The 26,655-nt window shown below is 36.3% G+C and overlaps 1 protein-coding gene across 2 annotated transcripts in view; it reads right to left on the minus strand.

The window, feature by feature from the left end:
* myrip.L (myosin VIIA and Rab interacting protein L homeolog) overlaps nucleotides 1–26,655 on the minus strand; it is a 187,285-nt gene that overhangs the window by 70,607 nt on the left and 90,023 nt on the right. For both annotated transcript variants that reach the window (XM_018267523.2, XM_041566087.1), the window contains exons 4-5: nucleotides 6,739–6,875; nucleotides 2,718–2,798 (exon numbers count right to left, since the gene is read on the minus strand). In XM_018267523.2, the coding sequence (XP_018123012.2) occupies nucleotides 2,718–2,798; nucleotides 6,739–6,875 (218 nt within the window). The remainder of the gene's footprint in view (nucleotides 1–2,717; nucleotides 2,799–6,738; nucleotides 6,876–26,655) is intronic.

Consider the following 26,655-nt stretch of genomic DNA (forward strand, 5'->3'; position numbering starts at 1 on the left):
CAATATACATTCACTTCACATTTTCAATGTTTTTTTCAATGGTTTTAGCACTATTTGTAAATGTAATTGCTATTGAAAGCAGTATGTCTGTTTCTTTCTCAGTTCCTGGCTAATAATGTTGTTAAAGCCAGATGTCCTCCAGGGCTATTAATAAGTCTGTTTCTGTTCCATTGTTTCAAAATCAGAGCCACCAAGGAAGAGAAAAGAAAGGGACAAATACTGTTTATAATAGCAATTACATTTACAAATAACTTTACAACCAGTGAAAATGTGCAATGAATGTATATTGGTATGTTGCCTAGAATGATTAGTATCCCCTTTATGTGAATGTGAAATAAAGCCTCTCTTATATCAAGCACAGCTAATGATGTCAAGCAGTGCAATTGAAAATCCAAAGACTATGAAGATTTTCATTCATCCAGGTCATGGTATATCTAGTATAGGTAAATCTAAAACAACTGGACTTGCTGAGTAATTGAAAAGGTTTTCAGTGATCACTGATTCTGCAGGTGAAATAATGTCTTACCCTTATATGTTGCATATGTTGTAGCCTCATTTCTGCCATGAAACTGCCAAGAAACTATCCCTCATATGTAATAAATGGCACAAAGTTTGCCCAGATGCAGTAATGCATTGCGACCAATATGATGTTTGCTTTTAAACAGGTGAGCAGAAAATTCTACCTGCTGATTGGTTGCTATGGGTTATTGCAAATGGTCAGTTGAATGTCAGGGAATGTAATAAAAGTCACTAGCAGAAAACATATTGGCAATGCAAAATTGTATTCCTTTGCGCAAACATTTTTTCCTGCTTTTATCGAACCATATCAGCCAGTGGAAGAAAGATTGCAGATTTTATATATGCACTTGTGCCAAAAGAGTTGTTTTTTCTCCAAGAGAATACAATAACCCCTTAAAAGTGCTCTATGTACAATTAATATTTGCATTGTAATAAATGGGTAGGGGAGAATACTACTTTGCAAAATGCAAAACGTTTTTTCTTATCTGTGCAAACTTTTAATGTTTCTTGCTTTTATTACTTTACCCCTTCAAGCATAGCATTAAAATGCCCTCTGCACAAATTAATATTTTCAATGCAATATTGCATTGCAAAATGTGATTTTTTTTTTCTGGATTTTCTGCAATTTTTTCTCCTCAATTTTTTCTTCTCAATTTTCTCCTTAGTGTCTTTTATTATTGTGTCTGTTTTGTTATTCAGATGCACATTTCTGTATATACAGTATTCTCACATTCTAAACATACACAAATGATAATTTCCATCCATTTCGCTGCAGTTACAAGGTATAGTACTGTGTAGTTATTTATAATGACATATTATGAATGAATTGTAAGCCTATTTGAATATCCGCCATACAGTAATTAGGATGGCAGATGTGTTAGTTGACACTTTGCAGAATGTGACAACTTGCCTATTTTTATGTTTCCAATCACAACAATGTTAAAAAAGACAATGTTTGACATGAGTTTGTCATAATGATACATCATTTGAAGAATGAAAATAGACAAATCAAGGTATAAGCAAACCTTGAATATTATGAATGCAAGAAATGTTATTCAATGATCAGGAATATCTGCATTGGTCTACACATTCATTAAAAGCTACTGCTATTGTCCAATTTGGAAAAAACTATATGTGGACATTCTATGAACGAACACCTTTTACAACTAAGAGAAGACTACAATGAAAAGTTTGGTTTAAAGGAAAACTATACCCCCCAAACAATGTAGGTCTCTATTAAAAGATACTGAGTAAAACAGCTCATGTGTAAAACCCTGCTTCATGTAAATGAACCATTATCATAATAATATACTTTTTTAGTAGTATGTGCCATTGGGTAATCATAAATAGAAAATTGCCATTTTAAAAAATAAGGGCCGCCCCCTGAGATCGTAAGATTCACTGTGCACACATACAAACCACATGTAAGGTCACATGAGCCAATTAACAGACAGAGTTCTGCCTTTTGCTTCCTCACTTCTTCCTGTTACAGTTAGTTTTGTAGTATTTCTGGTCAGGTGATCTCTGAGGCAGCACAGATAGAGTCACGAAATGGTGGCTCAAGGCAAGAGATGTAAAAGGGCAATATTTATGTAAATATATACTCCAGTTTGGTAAGATTCTTTAACATGTCATTCAATTTGATATAAACTATCTGTTGCTTAAGTATTCATTTTGGGGGTATAGTTTTCCTTTAAAGGAACAGTAACACCAACAAATGAAAGTGCCTTGAATTTATGAAAATATAAATGCATAGTTGGCCTAAACTGGTAAAACCGATATATTCACTTCAGAAAGACTGCTATAGTTTATATAAACAAGCTGTTGTGTAGCCATGGGGGCAACCATTCAAGTAGCCTGTTCCATGGTATTTAATTGAAAGCCAAATACAAGATTCCTCTGCACTCAACCCATTATGGGTTGAGTGCAGAGGAATCTTGTATTTGTCTATATGTATTTTGTGGTCACACCCTCATTGCACCCCCGCCTAATGTTTTTAAAAACTAGTGGTGAGCACAACTTTCCCTTGTTTGTTATATTTAATTGAAAGCCACCAGTCAAAATTTCTTAAGGTTTATCAACAATATTTTTGATGGGATTCAAATACTCTTTGTGCTCTAACCCTAATCCATTAGCCATGAAATCCCTCACACCAATAAAATACATAGTAGTTAACCAATCCTGGAGGGAATAGTTACCTTCTGTTTGTCTGTAGAATGTTGAATCACTTCCACAAATGCTCCCTTCATTTTCAATGCTTTCATCAATATAATTCCCCTCTAAAATGAATAATAAAAAAATTAACATATGTAGGAGGTTATTTACTAAATATCTCATAATATCAATAAGAATAGCTCAACCAAACTCCCATGTCTGATTTTAGGTCATTTATTAATAAAAAAACCTCTATTTAATTGGATTGTGGAGAAACTAGATAAAATGGAGCGAAAACCTGAATCTTACCATTTTTTGGGGTTTTTCCCTAAATTTCTCAATTGTTTCGAAAACCCCAAAAAGGTTAGATTTTCTGGCTAAACCCAGCACAGACCACGATAACTTCAATTTGGGGTAGGTGCCTCTTCTGTTGACTTATACAGGACCTTGACAGGTCTGAGATGGTGGATTTTGGGCTTTTTGCAGCATCTCAATAAATTCACAAAAAATTCAAGTTTTTGCCTCAAAAAGCCTGACCAGATAAATTTGAGGTTTAGTAAATAACCCCCGTAGATTATAACAATATTTCACACAGTAACAGGCAACCTAACAATGAAAATAATTTTTACTTGAACTTAATAGAAATAAATAGTATGTCAGGTCCAATAAAATGTTCAGCAAGTACAGAGTATGGGGGGAAAGGGAATAGAAAAAAAGCAGGAGATAGACATTTAAAAAAGGAATTGATATGTCCTCGATATTAGGTTTCCAATTTGCCCTTATAAAATATCACCAAGCTAAATAAATAACTTAAATACATTAAAAATGTACTTTAAATTGGTAATAATAAGATTCACAGCATGGTATTAATAAATATATTAACCAAACTCACAATAGCATAAAACACTAGACTAGTGTAATGTAGTAATTATATCCAATAAAATAAAAAAAACAATACAGACATAAGAGAACCACTTTGTGAAGTCCGCTTCTTGTGAGTTCTTATGAGTAAAGAAAAGTATGAGTTTAAAATGCAGTTAGAAAATTTATGGGGTTGTGACACATTGATGGTCATTTACGATGTTAATTCATTTTTGACCAAGGATATGATATTTGTTTCCATATGATTTTATTCAATGGAATTTTCGGACTGTGGAAAAAACTGCTACATGATGCACATTAACTATAACTATAGCATATTTTTTAGATGTGATATATAAACATAGCTTCATTTTTTACTTACAGAGGTCCAATAAAACTACACTGCAAGGTTTCCATAATTCTTAAAGGGAATGTAAAGGCAAAAAAATAAAATCTCATTTTTTAATTTCTTTAATGAAAAATACATTTATCTCCTATATAAAAAATGTGTACCGTTTTGATAAGAAACCTGACTATATGCAGTGAAATTCCCCCTTTGTTTTACTTGTTCTGACTGCTGCGGATAGGAAACTTCAGACTGTGTAGATTTCTAGAATTGTATCCGCAGACCCAGTCCAGTCTGTATATTCTGATTATTAATCTTGCTATGGCAGATATTATTTGACTTGTGCTGTTTTCATAATTTTATGATGATCCCTAAGCTTAAACTCCCAACTGAAGCCCAGACCACACTGAGCATGTGCATGGTCTTGGTCATAGTTACAAGAAGACAGCCGCCTGCAGGCAACTTTGAAAGCATAACTCATTTGTTTAATTAGGCTTCTGGTGTAGTGAGTTCATGTTTAGTATACAACAATACAGCATTTCTAGCATTATTCTATTTTAGACTTTAGTTCCCCTTTAACAAACTGTAACTGGTCATTTTAATAAAGCCTTTTTCCATGGACTTAATTCTGTATTTAGTGTGAATGGCTACACACTGTACACTAGCTAAGAAGATATATATATATATATATATATATATATATATATATATATATATATATATATTTATAAAAGAGAATGAGCAGATTTGAATACATTCATTGAAACAAGCTCTTAAATGCATGCACTTACTATTGGTCTCAGTGTATTCTTTGCTAAACGCTTCCAAAGTCAGGCTGCCCTTTAAGATGCATTTACTAATCCTATAAATCATCTGGTAGATTTAAATAGCATCTTATTAGGCATAGGCTTAACAGCATGCATAAATAATTCCTGGATCTAGAATTAACTAGCAATATTTATTAGTATTGACTGTATAAACCCCTGTTACCATGGAAATACTGTCCAGGATAATAAAGTCACACTCCCTATATTCGCTTTAAAATTCGCTCTAGTTAAAATGGTATTGCCAATTTTTTTGCCAACTGCATCAGAATATATTTAAGAGTAGGACAAGTCCAAGGCAGAGATCTTGACTGCAAAATGCTTTATTGAGGAGGTGGGTTACAGTCAGGATCGCTGCCTTGGACTTGTCCTAAGCTTTAACTATATTCTGATTGATTACCATTGTATACAAAATGCGTATACTACATGGGCATGTGTGTAAATGATTACCGGTTCTTGAATTCATATTAGTGCGGTGGCTATTTTTATTCCATTGCCGCAAAGGGCACCTGGTTTCAGTTCTTATCAGGGATCTGTCTACATTGAGTTTGGATGTTCTGTTAGTTTTTGCTTGGGCTCCCTCCACCAGACTAAGATAAACATTTAAGTTGGTTCCTGGTGACATTGACCCTAGAAATGCTGCAAAACATGTCACCAATAAATAAAGAAATAACTAATATAAGGTATGGGGTTTTCCAGATAATGGATCTTTTTGTAACAGGATCTTCATACCTTTAGTCTGCTAGAAAATTATTTAAACATTAAAGGACCAGTAACATAGATTTTTTTAAAAAAAACAAACAATTTGTTAGTATAGAATGAAAAAAACCCCACAAAGAGAAATCTAACTTTTAAATCACTAAGTCTTTATTAAGAAATAACTTTATAATATAATATAATATAAATAAGCGAAACTCCGCTTGAACTCCTTTTCAGAAAAGGTGACCCAGGGATCCATCGTGCGGCGCTCAATTTCTCCTTATTGCTTTTCTTTATAGGAGATAGCAGGGAGGAGAAATCGAGCGTCGCATGATGGATCGTCGACATGTTACCTTTTCTGAAGAGGAGTTTCGGTAAGTTATTTCTTAATAAAGACTTAGCGATTTAAAAGTTTCATTTGTCTTTGTGGTTTTTTTTTTGTTCTATACTAACAAATCTTTTTTTAAAAAAAATTGATGTTACTGATCCTTTAAAGAAAATCCTCTAAATAATCCTTTAAAAAAATAAATAAGCTGGTTTTGCTAATTAAAGATTAATTATATCTTAGTTTGGATCAAGTACAAGGTACTGTTTTATTATTACTAAGAAAAAGGAAATAATTTTAAAAAATTTGGATTATTTGGATAAAATGGAGTCTATGGGAGAAAACCTTTCCGTAATTCGGAGCTTTCTGGATAACAGTTTTCCGGATAATGGATCCCATGCCTGTACTGAATTCATTAGTGCATATAGATACAAACTATGAGAGAGGTGTATAAAACAGCAACTAACATGAAACATTTATAAATACTGCTTATTTAGTTTCCACTGAATGTTACTTCCCCTTTTGTACTTACCCTGTGCATAGAAAAAGATTCCAGCAGGTCTTAAAAGCTATATTTAAACTTCAATTATCTGAACAGATTCTTGTAATATCCATAAAACATGAGATACATAGATAAACATGTAAATGTGGAAAGGAGCCAACATCATGGAGAGTCAATGCAACACATCTTTGCGGAGAGGGCAGTCCTGCTAAAAACACACGGCAGTGCATTGGCATGATACTGGCTCCTTTCCACATCAACACTTACTTGCCTGTAGTTCTCAACCAACTCAGCCCATATAGCTGAAAGAACTCTTCGCTCTCAAATCAAAAAAAGCACAAATAAGTTTATCTGTTTGTGTTTAAGATATTCTTTTGCATAAGAGTAAACTTGTAGTTACTTGCACTATTTTTTCCTTTAAACATTTTTTTGTCTGTATTGTTCTGTCAGAGCAAGAGAACTAACTTTGTGTTATCCGTTAATAACTGTTTACAAGAAAAATGCTTACCTACAATATCTGCACAAGCCCCGCTCTCAAGCCTATGCTTTCTGTATAAATTCTTTAGGACCTTGGCACTTCCAAATCGCTTAAACCGACTTTTCACATTATTGTAATACCATTCCAGAGATTGTGTCCTTAGTAGCCTGAAAAAAACATAATGGCATAAGTTAGCACGACAAACAGTTAGGGGGGTATTTATTAAAGGACATGTAACCCCCCCCCCACACACACACAAAGAGCCTCTTTGAAATATCTAAATACCTGCCACTCTGGTTGTTCAAAGGTTAATAGTAAGGCTGCAGCATCCCCTTAATCACTTAGAATTCCTTCTACTCCTCTAACCCACTCAGCCCCCTCCCTCAGGAATTTCCTTTGGCTGTTGGCTCATGAGCATGCTCCGTTCTTCTCAACTCAGATTACTAAACACACCCTCCATCACCCTAAAAATACGGTAATTTTCCCACATTGTACAGTACATCCTGAAATTAGGTTAATTCACATTCAAGCAGAACTGAAAGTTTTACAAATATAAATCACATTTATAGTGGTTTTGAACACACACACACATATATATTGTGACTTATATGGGTGCTTTACCTTTAAGTTAATTTTTATCATGTTATAGAATGGCAATTTCTATTTATTTTTTTATAGTTTTAGAATGATTTGCCTTTTAATTCTGACTCTTTTCAGCTTTCAAATCGGGGGTCACTGACCAAATCTAAAAAAAATGCATTGTTATTGCTTCTTTTTATTTCTCATCACAATTTTTTAGACTTTCTGTTTTCTGTTTCTGATAATGCAGCAGGTCAGTTTTCCTCCAGGTCTGTTAAGCAGCAGGTTTTTTCTACATTGTTTCAGAAGTCGGCACCAGAAATGCAGACCAGCCATGCAAATGCAATATCAATTTCTAGCCATGTCAGATGCAATATCAATTAAACTTGCAAATAAATTCAAAAGCACTGAAAACGTTTATATCTATATTGGAAGCTTCTTCGAATTCTACTTTCTTCATGCATCTGGCTGATGATTACCTTTAATGTCTCTACTAATAATGTCCAAAACATTATGAACAAAATAAAATCATAAGAATAATTAGCTGGCAGTTGCAAACATAGGAAAAACGTTATTGTCTCCAGAAGGCATAAGCCATAATACTAATCATAATTAATTGGAATTCCCCTTATGTGCTATCAAGGTGATACCTTACTGCTGCAGTATTGGTTTTTTGACATCTTCAGAAAATGCTAAATTTGGATCACCGATATGTTCTGTATAACTCATGCATAATGACTACCGAGGGCGCTTCTACATCCTCCACTTTGATCTTGCCTATGCCCCCCCCAAACATACCTTTCAGGTGTTCTGATGTAGGAAAGGAGCAGCTGCATCACTAGTGCACTCTCTGCACTAGAGGAGCTGAATTTCTGGTTTAAAATGTGGAATTTCAGCTCTTTAAATTACCAGGGTAAGATATTTGCTTCCCTGTCCTACATAGCCACCTTAGAAAAGTCCCACCTTGCCCACCAAGAAAATGGACTCAAAAGCAGACATTGGTGGGGGGTGGGGTAATTTAAAATTGCTCATACCTTTTAGCACAAGTAATCTTTAAGTTAAAATGACAAAGACTGCCCGAATTTTGCCAATTTTTGTCATTTTACCCAAACACCTTTTGAAACTAAGAAAACATTTGGCAGCTTTGGTGATTAGTATATTCATGTCAGGTCTCCTTAAAGATTGCTCATGTTGAAAGGCACAGTAAGATTTTTTCCCAGATGAATGGGCAAATTTACTTATGGTTGAATATCGAGGGTTAATTAACCCTCGATATTCGACTGCCAAATTGAAATCCTTCGATTTCGAATATCGAAGTCGAAGGATTTACTGCAAATAGTTCGATCAAACGATCCCTTAATCTGCTATAACTTATAACTGAAGCGTCTATATACAGTGATAGACCCTTTTTACTCGACTGAAAGAGCACAAAATATATTTTGTTACCACTTTGTAATTTAGTTTATTCACTCCAATGGCTGTCTGTCCACTTCTACTTATTATATTCTAGATCACCTGCTTAAGGGTAGTACAGGTGGCCCACCAAAGATTTTTGCACCTTATGAGATCTGGCTCTAGCACTGCTCAGGAATGCCTTACAGCAAGGGTTTAAATTCTCTCCTAAACCTAATGCTCATTTTGTCACTTATGCCTCTGGTTTCCAAACACAGCAGACATCACTAACATCTGGTGGCCACTAAACACCATTTCACTTGGGAAATATGGTTAATTGTATATACACACAAATATATATATATATATATATATATATATATATATATATATATATATATATATATATATGTCTTGGGGAAGGTCGGCTCCATCTACTTTTTTTAAATAGGTAATTTAAATGAAGCACCACATATATTTTCAAGCAATTGCCAATTAAATGACTGCATGGTAGTAACAAAACAGAAAGAAGACGTTTCTTTGCCAGGACTGAATGATTATTCCACAAGAAGATGATTTTTCCAAAATAACCCAGCAGCGGCAATAATGCTAAGGCTACTTAATTATAAAGTAGCATGATCTTTGGGATGCTTTTCACTTGAAAAAGTTGTGGTGTTGACTATGTACTAGAATCTTCTTATCAAGTGGAAATGTGTCTCATTACTTTCTGCATAGGCAGCGCTAATGAGAAAACCAGTGTTTAATACTTGTAATATTGTGTAGTTTGTCTTTTTATGATCACCAGTAGTTCCATCCAGAGGCCATGAGCCATCCTTTGAGATAACAAGAAAGGAAGTTTTATGTTAAGATGAGAAATGTGTTTTTACAGTAAGATCTGTGAATCTGTGGAATGCTATCCTTGAAGTCGTTGTACTGGCAGTTAAAATAGTTTTATAAAAGGGTTGGGTCATTTTAAACAAGTAAGAATATAAAATACAAGTACCAATTATAGTAATGATAATAATAATAATAATAATAAAATTATGTTTCAATGACTGGTGCAAGAATTTCTTTTCTTAACTTTCCTCTGGAAAAGTTTGATATGGTTTTACTAAGCAAAGTATATGACCTGGGGCTTTCCGGATAAGGGATCTTTCTGTAATTTGGATCTCTATATCTTAAGTCTACTTAACAATCATTTAAATATTAATTAAACCCAATGGGATTGTTTTGCATTCTGTATAGATTAATTGTGTCTTCGTTTGAATCAAGTAGAAGCTACTGTTTCATTACAACAAGGAAAAGGGAAATCCATTTTAAAAATTTGAATTATTTGATTATAATGGAGTCTATGGGAGACCTCCTTTCTGTTATTTGGATCTTTATGGATTACAGGTTTACGGATAACGGATCCTATACCCATATATATATATATATATATATATATATATATATATATATATATATACACAAAGAGCAATACTCAAGGGATCATTTTGAATGCAGGCAAACTGTGTTTATTCCACTCAATGTTTCGATCCCACACTGGATCTTCATCTGGATCTTCATCAGCAGATTTTTTTTTTTTCTTCCTGACGAAGATGGGATAGAAACGTTGAGTGGAATAAACACAGTTTGCCTGCATTCAAAATGATCCCTTGAGTGTCACAGTCGGCACCCAACACCAGAACAAATGCCAAGCACCCTGGTCTCGGCTCGTGTTTCACCTGTAGTGTGACCGCTTTTGGCCTCGGGAGGAGCCCTCAGCTACTTGGATGCCACCAGGACTTACGAGAGGTGCAAGGCTAGATGTTCTGGATAGACAGAGGGGCTCAGCTGTTTAGTAAAAGTCTTTGGGCAGAAGGTCGTGGTACAAGACGTTAGCCAAAAGAGTAGTCAGATCAGGCCGGGTCGGGGCAGGCAGAGAATCAACATAATCAGGCAGGCAAGGGTCAAACCAGGAAGTCAATCAGAGGGGTTACGCAGAAGAGGTAGTCGGTATTCAGGCAAGGGTCAGGAATCAAGAGGTCAGAATAGTCAGAAGCCAGGCAGGGGGTCACAACAGGAATCAATACAGAGTAATCAGAAGCTCAAACTCACAGAAGCACCAGGAACAAGATCCTATAACAGGCAATGTGTAAAACTGCTTTGTGGCTTTAAATATTTTCAAATTTCGCGCCACTGCACGCTGATGTCACACGCCAACAAATCAGGAAGCGCCGCGCCCTAACATTATGCCTATTGCGGCCCAGAGGAGCAGCGGCGTGGCAGGCGTCCCCACCGAGGAGGCTGCAGGCATCCCTGCAGACCTCCTCCCACTAGAACACCAGGGTGAGTTATCACAGTGAATGTCTCTCTTTGTGCATATATCTAATATTTACAGCTGACACCCGGGTCTTCACCAAGTAAATGGAGTGCACCTTTGGAACTGGTATATATATATATATAGATATATATTCCACAGAAAACCTATAGCAGGCAAGTATGGAAAAAGTACATATGCCATTCAGAATTTCCCTTCCCAAATAGCCAAGGAAAACAAATTCAGCCACAAACAAGCCTTGCAACTGTTGCCTTCTGAGAACTCAGCCTAACTACATTTGGCTTAGCCAATCTTATTTTTAAACTGCTTGAGGATAGGAAGGTGAGTGGCACCAGTAAACAAGACAGGTGAAAGCATCAGTGTGCATGTGGGAGCGCAACACCAAAACAGGATCCGAAGAATTGTCAAAACAGGCAGGGGTCAGATTCAGACAGCAGATAGATAAGTCAGGGACAGGCAAGGATCAAAACCAGAAAGCAATGACTAGAAATCCCACCCAGGAAAATACCTTTACTTTGAGCAATGGGAATAAGGCATTTGCGCCTTTAAATATTGAATTTGGCACCAACCGTAATTACGTCACGCAGGAACAGAAGAAACCCTACTAGAGCCAAACACCACGCAAACCCAGATGCACCATAATCAGGAGCAGTGACGAGGAGCAGCAGGTGTCAGTGTGTCCGTGAACGCAGTGGGTATTTTATAGCTGTTAATAATGTTGCTGTATGCTACAGCATTCAGGTACATTTTCAATGGAACCAGGGGCCCTATCCCAAAACCAATGAAAACAGCACAAGTCCATAATTCCTCCTCCTCCTTCCTGCCTCAAGAGGAAACATCAGACGACTTTGAAGCACTGCATATGGTTTAGCACCAGCAATTTACTTTATTGGGAAAGCATTTACAGGTGATTAGACACTTGCAGAAAAGGAGATTTATTTATCTCAGGCGACTAATCTGACGTGCAATCAGCCTAAATGAAAGTCTCAGGGATTCTGCTTAACAGTTTTCCAACTCGAGAAAGGACTGGCAACAATGCTGACATCATGCCACTGTAAAATAAAGACTATTTATTTAAACAATGTACCTGTTCTTTAAAAACAGAATGGAGCAAATATCTAATGAAAATATTCGCACTGCAAATGAGAAATCTGAACAGGAGTAGGGGATAATTGGAGAAGAACATGCATATACTGATAAGTGTTAACAACTACCAATGGTAATTACTGATGCGTTGATTGCCCTTGAACACTATAATGGGGATTTCTTGCTAAAGTGTATCATTACTATGAGCCAGACAGGAAGAAGGCACTTAAGATCATTGAAAGCCTATTTTAATTGTACATTCTATAACTTGAAGATCCACTGTTTGCAACTTTCCAAATACAGTATATACATGTTGTTTTAGCAACAGAGATTTAATTACTCACTGAAAAATAAAGAAGGGTATGTATCCCATGGGTAAAAAATAAAAATAAAAACAGTGGAAACCGAAACAGTGTAGCATGTGCCAAAAAATCTGGGCTTGGATGTGATTCTCTTTGATGAATCCTTTTCATCAAGTAATGGTGTTTTAAATGTAGTATAACTAGTTGTTATGACAAGTAATATGGATAGGTCAGAATTTAAAGAAAACCCCAATAAAAATAAAGGGATCATACAGTGCTTGGCCAAACCGGAATTCCGCCCAAAGCAAGCTGCCAATCAATCCTTAAAGTGGACCCGTCACCCAGATATAAAATTCTGTATAATAAAAGTCCTTTTTAAATTAAATATTAAATCCAATTTCTTTTTTTTATTAAAGCATTCATAGCTGTTGTAAACGCATTTAAAAATATCAGCTGTCAATCAAATATTGTCAGCCCCTCCTCTATGCCAGTGGCATAGAGGCGGGGCAGACAATTACTTTCACTTTCCATTCAGCACTTACTAGATGTCACTGCTCTCCCTGCATTCCCCCAGCTCTCTTAACGATTTAATTGTGTAACCAGGGCATGGGGATGGAAATTGGGTCCCTGTCCCCTGGTGCACAAACAAGATTCTGAGATGATACAAGGCTTCTCTTAATAAAAAGTTCCACAAAATGGCTCCTTCCTGCTTGCTATAATTACGAGTTCCCAGACTGATGGAAACAATATTCAAATAATTTATACAGTGTAATTAAAGTTCATTTTGCTTGACTAACATGATAAAAGAGGATTTGGAATAATTTTGTTTGGGTGACGGGTCCCCTTTAAATCTTGGAAATTAGGTCATTGGTGCTTATTCCAGAATTTCTTGCATCAATGCACGCAGTGTCGGACTGGACTCAGACACGCTCTGCACCGAAAACTTATGTTGCCCCCCTGGACCTTCCCCAACAGCATCCACAGCAGTTGTATACGGTATGCGTGGTGGGGAGGCATCAGCGAGTTGCTAAATCTGCCAATGGGGAGGGGGGGCCCTGAGGGGGTATGGGGGCTTCTAAGGTGGCAGCCACAGTGTCCCTCTGAACCCCAGCCATACACTGTTTGCATGTAATTCTTTAGAGCATTGCTGTCCAACTTATTACATATAGTGGGCTAATTGTATGTCATGTTGGTGGACCGAATTAATGAATTAAAACGATGATGTCATACGGTGAATTCTATGAAGCCTGTGAGCAGACTGAGGTCCATATAAATCCTTTGGAGGGCCACATCCAGCTTGCGGGCCTCCAGTTGGACAGCCCCACATTAGAGCAGGCTGAAGACCGCTTCATAGAATTCACACTTGTACTTGCAACTGTGTTTGTAACTGAATGTACCTGAATGTACCTGATAAAATATTATAACTTAAAACACAAAATAAAAATATCACCATGTCTTATGTATGTGTGTTTTGTGTATTTCAAAGGATATTTCTCAGCAGGACTGTTTCAGCATTACTCATCTATGTATAGGAAACCAGTTAAGCTCGATTAAGCATTATATATGAAACTCAGCTGGAACAAGTAGAAATATACCCTGGGTCTCAACATTATATATATATATGTTTGTTTGTTTTTGCTCCTGACGAAGATCCCTGTGGGGGATCGAAACGTTGAGGCTTAATAATAAAACATTTTTTGTTTTTTCACTAAAACCCTGTGAGTGCCGCAATCCTTTTTCACTGCTTATTTCCCATGCTGGCACCCAGGTATTAATTTTGTCTACGGAGTGCACCATTCCTTTGGTTATATATATATATATATATATATATATATATATATATATATATATATATATATATATATATATATATATATATAATGTTAGTACAGTGAACGCACTCCATCCGGATTTGGATTGTTGATGGTGGTGCGTTGGCCAAAGCTTTATGATATATTCCAGGGACTGAAATGTTGGACATGATTTTGTGAATAAAACACATTGATTTATTTCACCAAAATGAAAGAGTGCGGGTCCATTTACTGGAATATATATATTATCCACAATTTTAAATTGTGCACAGTGCATTTATCAGGCCTAATTAAAGGTACCATATTCTTTAGAAACCAAAAAGTAAGAAGTTTTTATGTACACGGCACACATGTGTAATCTCTCTTCCACTGGCATATAAGGTTGTTATATATTTCAGAGTTTGCAAAAGCTATATTAAAAACATGCAAATGCATTAGATTGCAAATATTTTTTCTGCTAAACACATCCCTCTAGAAAGGCATGCCTGTTCCAAAGTCTTATAAAGATAAGCATTTACATTGAGCCACTACTGTTTGAGGTGCTGTCGGGGAGGACTGTGAAACAACTGATCTAGATATATGCTAGATACACCATATGGATGCCTAACCTGCCGTTTTTTGTTGTGGTTGAAATGCATCTGCCAAATATTTTCAGTGGGATGTTGGTAATTGTGATTCAGCTACAGTTCAACACAGGTTGGGTGTCCCTGATGCACGTAATTTTTCCAGCTCTAGATGACTCTCTCTGCTTCTGTACCTTTATCTTGGAACCTTAAGCACCCACCTTGAAATCTAACTGGACACATTTGCTGCTTCTAACATGAATGAGGAAGCAAATGACAACGTGCTGGTGTACAACTGATCCAGGTTTATTGCTCAGCTGAAGTGCAAAGAAGCAAAGCAGCAGCATAGCAATTCCTATCACGGTCCTTGCTGTCTGTATTTCATTTATCTTCTATATCAGCGACACTCACAGCCAGGTTTTTCTGCTAGGGGCAACCCATAATTTTCCATTCAAGTACACTACTTGATCTTTTCAACCTACCTATTCTTTTGCCATTCAGATTAATGCCGATCAATATCATCATGCACAAAACACTCTCCTTACATAGAAAAATTCATTCATTAATCTCGTGATTTTTAAAGTCAAGAAGCCAAATGCACATTTACACTTTTAATTCTAATCAGTATGTGGAAGAAATGTTTCACCTCGCCTTAAAACTGATGAACTGATGATGAGAAGAAAAAAAAAGCACAATACTGTGTTAATACTGCATGCAACTATAGCAAAATTGCACTGTTCAATAATCCATTAACAGAATACAGCACATACTAAGGTACAGGAATACTTCTATTTCATCATTGAGTACATTACCTGAAGCAATGTCCTTCTCTATAAGCAGTGCAAAAGGGCAACTAAATAAATGTTGAAGATAATAGTGTCAGCTGCAAAACATCATACCTTTCCCAGGGAAGGAAGCTGGAAAGAATGTTCTCTGCAAAAGCATCCTCTGATTCCTTGTGAGGGTATTTCTAAAGGCTGATTTTAATGGATAGAAGGAGGGGGATTAAGACCACAGCTTGCTAAGGATGTATCTGCTGTGTGCTGGTATCCCTGGCTTTAGCGCAAGGCTGCTGGGAAATATCTCATCACACAGCAGCAGCAGAGGGATTTACTAACCATCAACAGCCACACATACTGTATACACATAACAGAAATTAACATAAAACTCAGAAATAGCCAGCTAATCAGTATAACCCTTATTTTATCTTAAGCACTGGCATTCTGTTTAGCTAATAAATAATATATATTTTTATCTCTATATAGTAAGCAGCTCCTTTTTTATATATAGCAATGTAAGTGATGTACCTGTGTCAATGGCTGGATCATAATTAAAAATGTTCGATTTTTTTTTGACAATACCTTTGGAAATTCATAACATGCCGTTCAAACACCGTTTTAGCTTTTTATACTTTAAAATTTGTCTGGTCAGCAAAAATTGCAAATATTCTTTAGGAAGCTGAAAAAAAACTATAAGGTTTCCATAGCAACAGTGGTGATTCCCCCCCAATAAATGCTAGCATAAATCTATATGCTATTTAATTACTAATTCATTTAGTGGAACATTAAAATGTCAGGGCTGTTTCAAAGACGAAGCATTAAACATTAATTCCCTGCCAGGCAAGTATAAAAAATGGCATTTTTAATATTTATAAAGAAAATATTATATTCATTTTTTTGTCAGGGCCATAGCATATATACATACAGGTATAGGATCCATTATCTGGAAAAGCTCTGAATTACGGTAAGTTGATCTCCCCTAGAATTCATTTCAAACTAATTATCCACAATTTTAAAGCATATTTCCTTTTTCTCTGTAATAATAAAACCTTGTATTTGATCCAAACTAAGATATAATTAATCCTTATTGGGGGCAAAACAATCCTATTGGATTTATATAATGTTTAAATGATTTTTTCTGATTTAAAGTATGGAGATGCAAATTGTTAAAAGATCCCTTATATGGGAAATCCCAGGTCCCAAGTATTCTGGATTACAGGTCCCACCAAATCCACAGTCCCCGAACCGTTAGTGAATCCTGATTTGCATATGCAAATTAGGGGCGGGAAAGGGCAAAAGTGGAAAACAATTTGAATTACTTGTTTTGTGACGAAAAGTCACATGATTTCCATTCCCATCCCTAATTTGCAAGAGCAAATTAGGATTTGGATTAGTTTCGGCAAAGCACAAGGATTCGGCCGAATCTGAATCATGCTGAAAAAGGCCCTGAACTGAATCCTGGATTCGCTGCATCGATATTGTTTATAAAACGTTTGATTATCCCAAAAATACATGTATTTGTCTATGCTTTGTTGGTATCCTTGTATTAAAGGCATACTGTTTTTACTATGACCTGTAAGACGAGTTCCATTTTCTCTGTAACTTATCTTTAATACATAAAAACTCATATTTCAATACAGGTATGGGATCTGTTAAAAAAAAAAATAGATTATTTTGATAAAATGTAGTCTATGGGAGACGGCCTTTCCGCAATTCTCAGCTTTCTGGATACCGGGTTTCCAGATAACAAGTCCCATACCTGTATTACATAAAAGCAGTAAAACTTTCTACGGAATAACAATTTTGATGATATATAGCAAGTACTGCCACACCAAGCCTTCCCCTGCAATCTGGAACTTAGTCTCTGGGGCTAATAAGTATTTCATATGAAGTTTGTTGGCCTCCGAAGCATGCAATAACCTGTTCCCCTTGCCAGAAAATACCTTGCCATAGGGGATACTGAGAACCTGCTCTGCTCAAATTGCATAATTACTTGCAAAAACAAGTCTCTGCATTTTGCAGCCGTGACAATTGCAATTGACAAAACTGATTCTGGGGCATTACCTTTAAGGCCTGACATAAAGCTCCCACTGGAGGGCCCACTGCAATAGCTTAACATGTTAAGACTATGCTTGACTAGACACATAAAACTAACGGTGAGCTACACTCATTATATGAAGTGACCACACAGTTACCCTTTAAACTCCTTCTGAAATAAAGGTCTCAACTGGAGCTTTCATTTTTAGTTTTGGATGAATGGAAATGAAAGCGTTCCTGGATGATTGAGGGTTCTCTTCTTTTCAATTTCTCTTTATTGAATTGTATAATAATCCAGCAATAAACATTTCATTTTATAAGTTGACATGACTTTTAAAGTGGAACGAGTTCTCAATGGATTCAGATGTTATGGTCATTAGGGCCTCTAATTACAAAAATATGACAATAAGGCCTTTTTGTGGTTCTGACAAGCAGGACTGTATTTGGGTCATAGTACACCATCCACTCCTCATGTACAATACAATAAAAATGGTACCGATTTTATTTCTATTAATACATAGAAATTCAAGCTCACCGCTTCAGGAAGAGAAGACTACCAAGAATGAAGCCTCCATGACTATTATGTTTAAACCAAAGGCTATTTATCTGTCATACATGTGCATCTCTGAGTTGTTCACCCCCCCTTGTAGTTGCAAGCATGAAGGAATATGACTGGGCACTACAGTGTGTCATACCTCCTAACTGTCCCTTTTTCGGAGGGACAATCCCTCTTTTGACAGCTCAACCTGCAGTCCCTCATTTGTACTGGAAAGTCCCTATTTTCTCTGTCTCTGTAACTTAATTGGCTTTTTAGCAGAGAGCACAGAACAGCTAACAGGTGCAAATAAGATACTTTGTAACAATTTTATAACACAAAAAACAGTTTAGATAAGGAGAATTATTTTGAAACTTTCATAACCTGCCACATTTTGTAAAATGAACATGGTAATTAGGGGGTGTGGCCACAGAAATGAGCGTGGTCAAAAAAAATTCACTGTGCTTCGTGCGAAAAACATTTTTGTCCCTCTTTTTACTTCCAAAATGTTGGGAGGTATGGTGTGTTATTACTAACATGCAAATGGGTAAAAGTGTCGTATATATTAGGATAACTGATTTTTGGGTATTTTACCCATGCTTGGTAGAGAAAAAACTAGCCATAGCTATATAATGAAATATTGAAGAGGCAGAATTAATTATCAAGGTGAGCCAAAAACCATGAAACCACTGCAAAGTTGTTTAGAACATACCTATGTAACATGTACATATGTATGTATGTATGTAATATCGATGTAACATGTATGTATGTATGTATGTATAACATACTAAAAGTTTATTTCAAGGTGAAGTTTCCCTTTTTTACAAGACTGATCTGTTAGATTATGAGGCTTTCCCCCATCCAATTTGCTGACACTTCTTAAATACAGCTTCCTGGTACCCACCTGTGTGTCCGTTAATCGGCTTCTTAGTGAAATGGCTCACAAAATAATATATCGATTTTTTTGTGCGGAAGAATAATACTAAAGAATGTGGCAGTAGAGTATGCAGTATGTATCCATATCTCTATGGAAAAATGTAATAATACCCAACACATAGAAAACGTGTATTATACTTGCACATTTCAATGTTATCAGTAGTGTACTGTCTACAGTATATTTGTTCAGCTTCTGTGATCTCTCTTAGTATGAGAATGGGTTTTTATATTATAAGTCATTATACATGATTCATTCTCTTGAAAAATGTTTTCCAAATAATAATCCTTGATCTTGTTGGTAAATCAAATTGTTACTGATCAATATATAGTCAACGTTTTTTCAATCCCTTGCCTAGTGCTATCAGATTTCTTATTAATAAACTGTGCAGTTTATTATGGTTTTCAGTGAAGGTATGTCTCTCTTCTCACTTCTGCTTGCACCATTTTAGTTTCAAGATAGCTAAAAACAATGGATTATGGACCCTAAGTGTCCCTGCACAAACAGAAATCTTTTAAAAATGTTTTTTTCCCTTGACAGAATCCCTCTAATAACTGTAACGTTAACTTGGGCTAGGCAGACCGATAGGATTTAATGTCCAGCTAGTGCTTAGAGCATGGGTTACATGTGACTCAAACAATTCAGGCTAGGGCCTTCGCTACGTGGAAAATTTCAGGTATGGTGTAGTATAACTACAACTCCTACAGGTACTATGCGATAAAACAGGAAAAGAAAGGGCGCCAGGAGGTTCTTGCAGTCAAACAGTATATACTTTTATTTGTCAGAGACAAATGATCCACAGGGTACTTACATCAGTACAGAGGCACTCTCTCCCAGTGGAGTGGTGAGAGAGGAGAAGCTGAAGCATGACACCCTATCCACTGTGGTCTCTTCACTGTAGGCAAATCTTACAGCCTGGGAAGCTACTCCCTGCTACACCTCCTTGATGGAGCACAAAGCTGCTCTTCCTCTCTTCCTTCACTGTCTTACTCTCCTAGAGAGTCTATAACAAATATATTCCTGCCACTCACTAGCGTCATTCACGGGGTCCCTGCTTCCTGACTTATCTCTCTAGAGGTACTAGTCCCTCTAGGGCACATGTCTTTACTGGGCCTTGTTGTACCCAGGCTCCCTGGAAACATTCAGCTGGATCAGCAAACAGAAGCCAAAGAGAAAGATTCACCCCTTCTCACTCACTATACCAAAGTGTGACAGGAAGTTGTCACAGCGCCTCTTGGCCAATAGCACAACTATGCAAATTACATCTAGCTACATGGGCATCTGCCCAGCAACTAGGGAGATCAGGAAGTGTAGGGAATTAAAGCCATAGGGGCATATTAACCCTATATGTCCCTACACAACTAACTCAGAAAATTCTATTCAAATACTTCAAGAAAGTCAATTTTAACATTTATGGTGAATTCTTATCCTTTAAAACAGGCACAACTGCACCATCCTCGTCAAAGTTGTGAGGTTGTCTTTCATGCTGTTCCACTATCAGCTTTTACCTGTTCTGCATGTATATGGGTCAGGCAAGATTTAGGAGTTCCCATTATGCACCCTAGCCCCTAGCTTGCACATTCTTTAGATGTACAGTATAAGCTAGTGAGCACCATGTAGTGTTACTAACAGGACTACTAACGTGTGCAGCATTTTGTACTTTGCCCTGAATTTGTAATAAGCAGTAAGGTACAGTGTGCAGCCACTCCCCTAGTCCAAGTGCTCTGTGCATGGGAACCATGATCCCCATTTTACCCCATCAAAAATGTTGTGAGCAGTTTTGTAACAAGCACAGTAAATCCAGTGCATGGATACAGATCCTACTCATTCCACAATGTCAATCAACATGAACCATCTTTCAGCACAGCCAAAATAAAATAAAAGGTAAAAACAGAATCTGGAAGAGTATCCCTAGTCCAATCAAATTGAATGTCTATAGAAATGCATGAAGATTTGCATGGTTAGGTTTACACAAAAGTGAGAGTAACTCTGTGGCAATTATGTATGTTATTTACTTTTATATACAAAACATTTATAAAGTGTATTCACTGGTATCCTTTTTGATTAAACTATAATCCAAATTAACTGATACATATGGGACAAATTCATAGTTAATTTTAGGAGATAAAAATGAATTAGACTTAATATACAGGTATGGGAGCTATCATTCAGAATGCTTGGGACCTGGGGTATCCTGTATTTTGGATGCTCATAACTAAAGTCTACTAGAATATCATTTAAACATTAAATAAACCCAATAGGCTGGTTTTGCTTCCAATAAGGATTAATTACAGTATATCTTAGTTTGGATCAAGTACAAGGTATTGTTTTATTATTATAGAGAAATGGAGTTTATGGGAGATTGCCTTCCCAAAATTTGGAGCTTCCAAATAACGGATCCCATACCTAATATACAATTACAGACTGCATCACATAAATAGCCTCAAGATCCCCATACCTTAAAGTGATACGGACACTAAAAAAACTACTTTTTAAAATATGAATGTACATTAAGGGGCAGATTTATCAAAGGTCGAGGTGAAGTTTCGAAGTGAAGTGAAGTGTACTTCGACTAGGGAATAGTCATACTTCGATTCAAATTTTTTTGAAGTACTGTCTCTTTAAAACTTCAACTTCGACCATTCACCCACCTAAAACCCACTTCGACCCCAAAAAAACTTCAACCTCCATTCGATTGATCTTTTTGAATTCGAAGTTCAAAGTTTTTGTTAGTTGAAGTAATTGTTAGTTGAAGTTTCTAAACCTGACTGTTTTGCCAACCTGACTGTCCCATCTCAGCCTGTCAGTTAAAGTTTCTAATGTTGCACATTAGAGGACTCCTGCTGCACAAATATGGCAGCCCCCTCATACAGGAACATGGGACATCAGACAGGTGATGTAAACGCATTGAGCAAATACTCTATGGCTTTGCAAGGACTATACAATAAATACAATTAAATAGCATTGGTAACATTTGAGTTACTATTGATTTATTTATTCTTATTTTTCTCAGCTGCACAATTAGGGTTTTGGCATAGGATCATTTTTTATTGAAGGGGGTCCTCTCAGAGAGAACTGTGGTTATCAAAATGAGCTTCACATTCCCCTGAATGAAAGATTTCGTCTATGACAGATGGTTGTGCCAGACGGTGGTATTAATAATCACTGATTTCCCAAGTACCCTGCATGCTTATTGCCACAAGTGTGTGTTATATATACAGTGGTGTGAAAAACTATTTGCCCCCTTCCTGATTTCTTATTCTTTTGCATGTTTGTCACACTTAAATGTTTCTGCTCATCAAAAACCGTTAACTATTAGTCAAAGATAACATAATTGAACACAAAATGCAGTTTTAAAATGAAGGTTTACGTTATTAAGGGAGAAAAAAAACTCCAAATCTACATGGGCCTGTGTGAAAAAGTGATTGCCCCCCTTGTTAAAAAATAACTTAACTGTGGTTTATCACACCTGAGTTCAATTTCAAAGGTTATAAAGCCATTTCTAAAGCTTTGGGACTCCAGCGAACCACAGTGAGAGCCATTATCCACAAATGGCAAAAACATGGAACAGTGGTGAACCTTCCCAGGAGTGGCCGACCGACCAAAATTACCCCAAGAGCGCAGAGACAACTCATCCGAGAGGCCACAAAAGACCCCAGGACAACATCTAAAGAACTGCAGGCCTCACTTGCCTCAATTAAGGTCAGTGTTCACGACTCCACCATAAGAAAGAGACTGGGCAAAAACGGCCTGCATGGCAGATTTCCAAGGCCCAAACCACTTTTAAGCTAAAAGAACATTAAGGCTCATCTCAATTTAGCTAAAAAACATCTCAATGATTGGCAAGACTTTTGGGAAAATACCTTGTGGACCGACGAGACAAAAGTTGAACTTTTTGGAAGGTGCGCGTCCCGTTACATCTGGCGTAAAAGTAACACAGCATTTCAGAAAAAGAACATCATACCAACAGTAAAATATGGTGGTGGTAGTGTGATGGTCTGGGGTTGTTTTGCTGCTTCAGGACCTGGAAGACTTGCTGTGATAGATGGAACCATGAATTCTATGGTCTACCAAAAAATCCTGAAGGAGAATGTCCGGCCATCTGTTCGTCAACTCAAGCTGAAGCGATCTTGGGTGCTGCAGCAAGACAATGACCCAAAACACACCAGGAAATCCACCTCTGAATGGCTGAAGAAAAACAAAATGAAGACTTTGGAGTGGCCTAGTCAAAGTCCTGACCTGAATCCTATTGAGATGTTGTGGCATGACCTTAAAAAGGCGGTTCATGCTAGAAAACCCTCAAATAAAGCTGAATTACAACAATTCTGCAAAGATGAGTGGGCCAAAATTCCTCCAGAGCGCTGTAAAAGACTCGTTGCAAGTTATCGCAAACGCTTGATTGCAGTTATTGCTGCTAAGGGTGGCCCAACCAGTTATTAGGTTCAGGGGGCAATTACTTTTTCACACAGGTTTGGATTTCTTTTCTCCCTAAATAATAAAAACCCTCATTTAAAAACTGCATTTTGTGTTTACTTGTGTTAACTTTGACTAATAGTTAAATGTGTTTGATGATCAGAAACATTTTGTGTGACAAACATGCAAAAGAATAAGAAATCAGGAAGGGGGCAAATAGTTTTTCACACCACTGTATTATGTTTTACATACCGGTAAATGGGAAGCAACTCTCAAAGGGCCAGTAATATTATAATACCACATTTATCCCTGAAAGGATCATATAGGTTAAATAATGTCTATTTGCCATAGTCCTTAGCATAATATATACAATAATATATATATTTTTATATACAGCATATATACACACACACACACAGTCAATGCAGTTACACTACAAATAGATATACCTTTTCTCTTTCGAATATATCTTATATCTAAAACCTGTTTGAATTTGAAAGGCAGATAAAAATAGTCTCCAATTATATATTATCTAGATTGTAGAATACTGTGAGACTACTTGCTAATTGGTTTTCTATTGATTACTAATCTGATTCAGTTTAGCACCTATGCTAGTAAATTATGTCCTTAGTCTATTTAATGTGGAGTGTACTAGAGAGTAAGGATTTACACTTTTGGTTGAGTTGCTTGTACAAAAATGAAATCCCTTATCTGGAAACCTGTTATCTGGAAAGATCAGAATTACAGGATAACCATTTCCCATAATGTTCATTTTACTCAAATAATTTTTTTTCTCTTTAATCATAAAACTGTACTTTGTACTTCATTCCAAATAAACTACATAAATCCATAATTGGTGGCAAAACAATCCTATTTGGGCTCATTTAGGGGCAAATTTACTAAACTCAAGGGAATAATTGGAATTGAAAAAAACATTCGAATTTCGAAGTATTTTTTTGGGTACTTCGACCATTGAATGGGTCAAATTCGATCGAATGGAATGATTCAAACAATTAAAAAAGTAAAAATTGTTCGACTATTCGATAGTCAAAGTACTGTTTTTAAAAAATACTTCGACTTCATACTTCGCCACTTTAAACCTACCGAGGTTCAATGTTAGCCTATGGGGACCTTCCCCATCACTTTTCTTAGTTTTTTTTGATCGAATAAAAATCCTTCGATCGATCGATTAAAATCTTTCGAATCGTTCGCTTCGAACGATTTTATCGTTCGATCGAACAAATTTTTATTAGATCGTTTGATCAAAGTATTTGCGGTAAATCCTTCGAATTCGATATTCGAATTCGAAAGATTTTTACTTCGAGGTTTTTTTAACCCTCGAAATTCGACCCTTGATAAATCTGCCCCTAAATGTTTAAATGATTTTTAGCAGGTATGGTGAAGCAAATCATGGAAAGATTCCTGGATAATTCTGGATAATAGATGCTTTACCGGTACTGCATATTTGGTCCAGTTGCTAGCAATCGGTAGGGATATATTTCAAGTCTCTAGCTCTCAGGTAAATGGCATTATAGGTTATAAATCACAAGAAGATTACACTATTTGTGGCCCAACTTCAAAGTGATAACAATAGTGTGTTGTAATTGCAACAACATTCACCTGCTTTACCCCACAACCAACATGTGATTTATAAAGATTTAAGGCAGGGATGTGCAACCTACACGCAGTTCTGTAATAGAAACCACAGCTTGAATATTTTGCACCTCTATATGATCCTGGAACCACAGTGGCTTGTAAAATGTTTCTACTAAGGGTGCACCAGCATATACAGTAGGGGTCAACTTGTAAAGCAGAGTAATTATTTTACAAAATATATTAAGTATAAAATATGGATATATTTTGTGTTCTCATTCTTCTGTGTTTGATACAACATGCTGAAAATAAATCCCCTGCAGTAAGAGATGGAAAGTACAGATCCATATAATCAATATGTGATACATAACCTAGAAGAAACATAATAAAAAAAAACATTAATAGTCTAATATCCAAGCTGCGCATGCAAAACAAAAGCTTGCAGCACAGAATACATAGCTCCTCTGTAAATTCATTCCTGTGACCATTTATTAGATATAAAAATACAATATCATATGTACATAGAAAGCAAGCTGTAGAACTATTTCATATAGACTGATTTACCAGTTTACCTCTGGGTATCATTACTAAAACATTTCTACTTGAACAATGGCAGGGCTTTTGTACATACTATTTTTGTCTTTTTATAATGAATAAATCATCAAGGCTGTCCCAACAAAATATGGGGCCCACTCTAGTCATGCTTGCTTAAAGATACAACAACCCACAGCAATAGTGGCCTCCCTCCACACTTATTCTATCTCCACACTCCTCAAATTGAGGGGATAATTTATCAAAGGTCCAGTTTGTGAGGTTTGTGAATGTTTGCTTATTTATGAAAAAACCTGAATGTACATTTTTGTAATCAATGCAATCAGGAGGAAAAATGTGAATACTCAAATTGATTGAGTTATCAGCAAAAAGAAACTCAAAAACGTTGAATTGATAAAGTTTTCGAGTGCAAACCACTGAAAAAACCCTGAAAATCATGAAGACTAAAAACATCTTCAAATGGTTCAAGGGACATCTGCCATTGACTTCTACATGACCTTGACAGGTTTTAGCTGGAGTATTTTCGGATTCTGGCTTTTTACAGCTGTGCGGCATAATAAATCTTGAAGAGCTTGATTTTTTTAACCTGAAAAATTAGAGTTTTTACTGAAGCTATCCTTGAAAAATCTCCTTGTTCTTATTGTCCTCCACACCTCATCTAGTTCCTTTACCCCTCCATTTGATTCATATTTCACTTTATTTTCTTTTTTTCAGTTTATGTTTTTCACTCTCTCAAGTTCTGCACCCCTTGAGTCAGAAAGGACTCTTATGATCCTCAATTTTAGCACCCTGCTCTGGGCTGCAACCACTCAACAGCATATGTGACTTTATCAGTAGCAATAATGGCCAGTGTACATTTTACCATTGGTAATCCACATTCAGAGACATACAAGGAACACATGCGGACCACAGAACATTAACACCCAAACTGTTTTTTGCATCATTTAAGAAAATGGGTAGAAACATGGAAATTGATATGAAAACAAATTTAAAACAGCAACTGTAAGGGGCCTATTTACTAATATTTGGGTTTTCTTTTATTTCACAA

The sequence above is a fragment of the Xenopus laevis genome, chromosome 6L (genome assembly GCF_017654675.1).
Source record: "Xenopus laevis strain J_2021 chromosome 6L, Xenopus_laevis_v10.1, whole genome shotgun sequence".
Lineage (NCBI taxonomy): Eukaryota > Metazoa > Chordata > Amphibia > Anura > Pipidae > Xenopus > Xenopus laevis.